The sequence below is a fragment of the Cyprinodon tularosa genome, unplaced genomic scaffold (genome assembly GCF_016077235.1).
Source record: "Cyprinodon tularosa strain WSP-4 unplaced genomic scaffold, ASM1607723v1 ctg388, whole genome shotgun sequence".
NCBI classification, from domain to species: domain Eukaryota; kingdom Metazoa; phylum Chordata; class Actinopteri; order Cyprinodontiformes; family Cyprinodontidae; genus Cyprinodon; species Cyprinodon tularosa.
This window is the reverse complement of record NW_024039105.1, coordinates 117217-123925: the sequence shown is the minus strand read 5'-3', so window position 1 is coordinate 123925 and position 6709 is coordinate 117217. Positions and strand designations below refer to the sequence as shown.

The window sequence follows — 6709 nt, the reverse complement described above, 5'->3', positions numbered from 1 at the left end:
ATTATTTTTATTTTTTTTGTATTTATAATTAACGTTTCTATTTATTTTTTTATATTTCATTTGTCTCTAAAAACCAAAGGAATATTACACTTTTGTGTATTTTAACTTTACTTTAATTAACTGATTCAGATCCTCTTTATATGATATGTAAAATCAAAGTAAAAAATTTTAATTAAAGGAAATTTACCAACAACATTATTCACATGTTTTTATTGTCTTTATTGTTTTACATTATAAAAACCCCAAAACAACAAGGGATTTTTTACGACATTTTCACCCAAATAAGTAAATAAATATCATTTTTCCTTTATTTATTTATTTTTTACATTTAAAAAAATAAACAAGTTGTCACTGCTTGAGTCGGGCACTGGGGAGAGAAGAACAAAGACGGATAAAATGTATGAAGCAGATGCAACATGGAATTAACAGACAGGGGAACCACAGTAACGAGACTCTAATATATAACATCTGAAACTATTTAAAGACAATAATCCATCTACATATTTACAGTTACAAACTGCAACTTGTTGCTTTCATTTGAGATCAGGAAAATTAATTCTGGGCCCTAAGATATTGTTGCGCTTTAGAAGCTCTGTGCATAAATATCCGTCACATTTGAGATTAACTACAGTCAAATACTAAGTTAGTTGCAAAATTTGCAAATCCAGAGGAGGTTGGTACGAGCTCTCTATTACGCATCGGTCTGAGCGATTGGGATAAATAAAAAAATGTGAGTCTGTAAAAAGTTCAGCTGAGTTCAGAGTCATTTGGAGTCGCTCGCCAGCCTCGGCATGGTTACGGAGCTCATGCTGGACACATGCGGAGGCGGGACTTGGCACATGCTGCACGGACAGGGCATCCCGGTGCCGACGCCCCAGTGCTGGAAGCTGCTGCCCAGGGGGGCTGCACCTGCCGCGGGCGCTTTGAGGAGTCCATGGTGGGGTCTGACCGATGTGACGGCCGAAATCCCGGGAGCAGAAAGGGAGGCGGTGGAGACGGCAGGAGGAGGGAGGAGCGGGTGGTGCACTGCCGGGTGGGAGGCGTGGGAAGCCGCCGGGTGTCCCGGCAAGGCCCCGGCGTGCGTCATAGTCCCACAAGCCGACGGGTGGAAGCCTCCGTGGTGCCCAGTGCTGCCGTAGATTTCGCTCACTAGACGCTTCATCTCCTCCAGGGAATTGCTGAGCATCAGGATGTAGTTTCTCGCCAGCAGCAGGGTGGCGATTTTGGAGAGCTTACGCACCGACGGTCCGTGCGCGTAGGGCATGACCTCCCGCAGCCCGTCCATGGCCACGTTCAGGTCATGCATCCGTTTCCTCTCGCGGCTGTTGATCTTCAAGCGGATGGCCTGGAGCTCGTTTTCCGACAGCAGTTTGCGGTCCTTCTTGGAGGCCATGCGCAGCGCCAGCGCCTCTTCGTCGGCCGCGGAGAGGCCGCGCAGACCCGGGATCTCTGACGGAGAGTCGCTCTGGGTGGAGGACACGGCGCCAGAGAAGCCGTGGACGGATTTCTTCAGGGTGGCCATGAAGATGTCGTCCACCTCTGGCGATGACGGTCTGCTTGAGACTCTGCTTGTGTCTGAATCCATGGTGCAGATCCTACACGATGCTCTGCGAATACAGAAACTTTTCACTTAATGGACTCAAAACTGTATCCCTAAATTCAATCAAATAAATAAATATTATAGTTTGTATAAAAAAAAAAACAAAGACGTTTTTAATTACTTTAATCATCGTGTTGCTCATTAGGCCCTCATTTGTGTTTATATAATTAAAAATAATGGTTTTTCAATGGAATTACACCAATTAATACATTAAAACGGCCTTCAACTCAGCCATAAAAATAAATGATTACAACCCAAATAAATAAAAACACCTACCAAGTTTATCCAAGCGCAATGATGGTGAGTATTTGCAGTTAGATCCACCTGTTACTCCAAATCGCTTCTGACAGCCTATCAGGCGCGCATGCGAGCTGCAGCTGGCTTTTATAGCAGGGATGGGGCGAGCAGAGGCCGGGTCACCGGGGCAACGCAGCTTCTGTCCCGGCGGCCTCCCGCTGACCAATCAGAGCCGAGAAGGGAGGCGGGTTATTAGAAGCGGGGGAGGAGGGGGTGAGGAGCCTGATGTAATTACCAACACAGAGCCGGTATTAAGTGAAATCTGACACACTCCTGCCAACATGGCCCGCTGCTGTTAATATGTTTTATTGATTAAAAACTCTTCGAATAAAACCCAATTAGATAATCACTATTTTTTTTATGGAAGTACTTAATCGCTTTATAAAATGATAAAAATTGCTAAAGTAGCTAAATTATTTTATTTGAGTACGCATTTGTGGACAAAGAATAATAATACAATAAATAGATATTAGAATAAACTCTCCCTAATTAACAGAAATTAAATATTTATTTCAATCTGTAATAAATCATAATCCTTATATTGAAAAGTTTGTTATTTTGGCCTTTATTGACTAAAATAGTTTGTTTTATACATTTTTTTATTATTTTTTTTTTATTCATCGCTCAAAGCGTAATAAACATCAAAACGTGTTTTTTTTTTTTTTTTTTTTTTTTTTTTTTTTTTTTTTTTTTACCTGCTGTCGAGGCCGGCAGCTGCAGCTGAGGAGCATCTCTAAACGTTAATTAATGAAGTGTGCAAAACTGTCTTTAACCGTTATGATCCGTAAGATTTCAATTAGGGCTCTTTGAGCGACAGCAGTGTGTGGCCCGCTGCCGCGGCTGGCGCTCAGCCTGGCCCTGACTGACAGAAGGGCCCCGGACGGTGCTTTGCTCTCAAGACACACTAACTAACACTGACAGCAGCATTGTTCTGGAAATGCGACAAGTATTGTGCGGTCGGACGCAATTATCACTAATTACCTCGACAAGTTTATGTGTTTTCATAATAGTTCGGATTCTATCAGAGGCCTATGCATGGAGAAACATGGAAGCCTAAAGCTTGAAAATTATACCCTTCACCCGTTCAGACCTCAAATGTTTCCTTTTTCTTTCTTTTTTTTTTTTTTTTTTTTACATTTTATTTATTTATTTATTTATTCATCCATTCATTTATTTATTTATTCATCTGTATAGCAGTGGAAAGCAGCAGGGACTGTTTCCCTTTACAAAGACAACCCTACAGTCATTGACATCTTAGTGCAAAATATTAGTATTTCAGTTATTTAGAGATCCATCCATGTTAGACTGCAAAGAAGACTGTGTAGCTTGTTAAATAAAAAGAAGCTGAATGAAAATTAAACTAACAGCTCTGACTCCAGCAGGATGTTTCCACAGCCAGATTTAAAGCCCTATTGACACAGGTTTGTGTTACTCCTGCAGAGTTCATTATAGACTGGTTTGCATATCTTCATGAAGGTCTTCATGTCTTTCCATAAAAAAATAAATAAATTAAATAAAAAAAAAATGCTTAGTGCATAGTAGCTATGGCTGGTCAATAGGTGGCGATATAAGCAGTTACCTAATTAAATTAAATCAAAGAAATAAATAGCAAACATTCTAATTTTTATTAGGCGAAAATAAATAAAAAAAAATAACTTTTTTTAAGTATTGCAAAAGTTAATCTATTTAGTTAAATATTTCATCATCCTCATTGGAAGAGAGGTAATCCATGTCGAGTCAGTTAGTAGAAAATAAGTAAAGTTTATTTATAATTTTCAGGTCATCTAAAAAAAGTTTCTATATTGTGCCCATCTGCCAATGACAATTGGTATTAATGAATTCAATCTGTCTTAAACTGTTTTTCTTCTTTCTTTTTGGATTACAGACCCCTATTTTATCATTCTGCTTCATTCTATCTCTATTCTCCCACCAGCAGAATCTGTTGGTTCAATGTCTAACGTTAAGCTTTCTCTGCTTTTTCTCATAGTAGCTACGGCTCGTCTGTTCCTGTTTGGCTCTGACTCCATCCCAGAGAGAAATATCAGCTGTGCTGCTGCCATTCACACCTTTGTTTATAGATGCTGGAGATCGGCCTGTTTTTCTACTGTAGTCCTGTTTCTGTGACTGTGACTGGCTGGATGTGCTCTCTTCATCCAAAAGCAGATCCGCGGACGGACGTAAAACTGGGAAAAACAGTGCAATAATTACTTCTTCATGTCTCTAACTAGGTTGCTTGCTGTTTTGTATCTTAGGGTTAGGGTCAATTGTATGCTAAATTCTATGTTATTGAGTGGTGCGTAAGATGCGCATGCGCAAGGATATCTTGTCTCGAGGCAAGACCTAAAAATACGACGAAATACCACGATAAAAACGTCAAAAACGTACGAAATTACGGTGCATAACTTTTCGTACGATTTCATACAAACTGATAATGAGAATATACTGCGCTTAGTGTGAGGGATTGCCTTCGAGTCAATGAGTCGATGCAATCAACTGGTTTTCCTTAGATAGAAAACTTTGAATCAATTTGACTGTATGATCTTGTGAACTGTAAAGTGCCTTGAGATGACGTGTGTTTTGAATCGGCGCTATATGAATAAACTGAATTGAATTACTTAGATTACTACTTCCCACATATATTAAATATTAGTGAAAATAAGGTGAAGACAGTTTTCTTTCTCAGAACTTATTTGATTATGCAATCAAGAGTGAAGTAGAGCGCTGCAGAGTCGGGTGGGGGAAGCAAATTTAGCTGCTTACATGGATGACAAGAAAATGAAAACATATGAAGTTGTAGTAAAATTACACATAAAATGGGATTCTACTAACAAATACAAAAAGTAGCTTATATGCATATTTTAGTTGTTTAGAGGACATTTATAAGCCATATATAAATTAAGGCTGCTATTAAATCTCTGAAGTATATTTAAAGCAGCTTCAACTTTTAAAACATAAGAGCAAATTTGAAAGTTTGTCCTTTGTTTTCTGTGAGAAAAGAGTATTTTGGAGCCCCCCGCTGGCCTCAAAGTGACAACTTTGTTCTCTTATCACCTTAGAAACCTTCTGGCACCTGCTGACATTTTTTCTTCATATAAACATTTATTTAGTGACCTGGGTCGTCAAAAAAATTCAGAAACAGAGGAGAACCCTTTCCTATGCCTTAGATTTTGAATTCCTGTTTAGTTTTGATTTAAGCTTGCCTTAAAAGTGAACAGAAGAAAACATTTTGAACTCAACATTTATTTTCATTTCCCATTTCCCTGCACCTTTGACTCTTTTCTCACAGTTACCATGTCCGTCTTGCCTCCCTGTCCATCAGTCTGTGTGGCGGTGAGCCCAGAGCAGTGGTTAGCACCACAAGTGAGTGGAGCATATGTGAGCCATACTTAATCCTACTAATCTTCCTCCAGAATGAAAAAAGAAAGGAAACAAAAAACAGGAAAAAAAGAGAAGAGGGTGTAAAAACACGAGAGAATGAAGAAAAAGATTCTGTCTGGAAAGCTGACCAGTTGAGCCAAATGAACTGAAAGACATGAATAACGTCCTGGCAGTCGCCTCCAGCTCCTTTTCTGTGCAAGATGTTGGAACGAAATGAAGTGATATTCTCGCTTTTGTTTAACAGTCGAAGTGAAGAACGTGAGACACCGCCTCTCTACGATTACTGCTGTCGGTGTTGTTTTTGTTGGAGCACTTTGTCCTCTTAAATTCTCATGAAACTCTCCAAAAATACATACTGTATATTGTGAGGAGCAATGGAGGAGCAAAAGGTCTGAATATTAAAGGTGGGATCTATTAGGGCAACTTTATGCTCACACAGAAAAAAAATCTTACTATAAAACTATTGTACATTTAAATTAAAAATACATTTAACTGCATTTTTCATTTTCAATGACTATATTTTTATGAGGAGTAGAATAGAATAGAAAATAAAATAGAATAGAAAAGCTACAATTACAAAGTAATCAACTTATCCAAGCATCAAGCATCAGTTAAAATATTTCTATCTTAGGAAAACCAGCTGATTGCAAAGACTCATTGACTCTCTGCAATCCCTTGCATTGAGCATGCATGCAGTGACAGTGGAGAGAAAAACTTCCTTTTAGCATGAAGAAAAATCCAGCAGAACCGGGCTCAATGTGAGTGGCCATCTGCCAAGGCTGATTAGGGTTCAATGAGATGGAAGCAGATAAAACATAAATGAAATAAACTCTTTGGTGCTCGAACCTTGGCAAAATTTTCAATTCTGTATATCAACATTCGCCTGGATGAGCAACCTATACCCAAGGATTAGATTAGTGTTGCCCCAGGGCCCGGACACTGGTGGTGGAATAAGCCAGAGTAAGAGTGGGACTAACAATGGTCTGAGAGTGAGGAAGGAGACGGATGGGAGGTGGGTGAAAGTTTTCTTGTGTGCTGGAGGGACGTCTGGTCAGAAGATAAATGAAGGGGATCTTGAAAGATGATTGGCTTTAGTGAAGAAACGGCCTTCCAGTTGATTTGTTGGAGCTGAACAAGGGACATCGCAGATGGTTCAGGTGAAGCTCATCAGAGTCTTTGAGATTTAAGTTTCCTAAAGCTTTATAAGTGAAAATGTTTTCAGTTTTTTTCTTTCTTTTAAGCAGAATGAACCTTGTGTAAGTTTGTCAGATTTAACATTTAGCAAAACAAGGAAAATCCCCAGTAGTAATACAAAGAGAAAAAAAGGGAAGTAGTTAAAATTTTCAAAATTTAGATGGTATGGCATGATGAAACTTAACCAAAAGTTATTTTAATACTCATTAAATTCAAGTTCCACAGATTCAATAAAAATCT

General features: G+C 39.1%; 1 protein-coding gene across 1 annotated transcript; it reads right to left on the bottom strand.

Annotated features, from left to right (window-relative positions):
- Positions 1 to 296: 296 nt before the first annotated feature.
- olig2 (oligodendrocyte lineage transcription factor 2) lies at positions 297 to 1985 on the bottom strand. The gene is made up of 2 exons (XM_038297435.1): positions 1877 to 1985; positions 297 to 1607 (listed from the first exon to the last, which is right to left on the bottom strand). The coding sequence occupies exon 2, from the start codon at positions 1583 to 1585 to the stop codon at positions 764 to 766; it is 822 nt and encodes a 273-aa protein (XP_038153363.1). The 5' UTR covers positions 1586 to 1607; positions 1877 to 1985; the 3' UTR covers positions 297 to 763.
- Positions 1986 to 6709: the final 4724 nt, after the last annotated feature.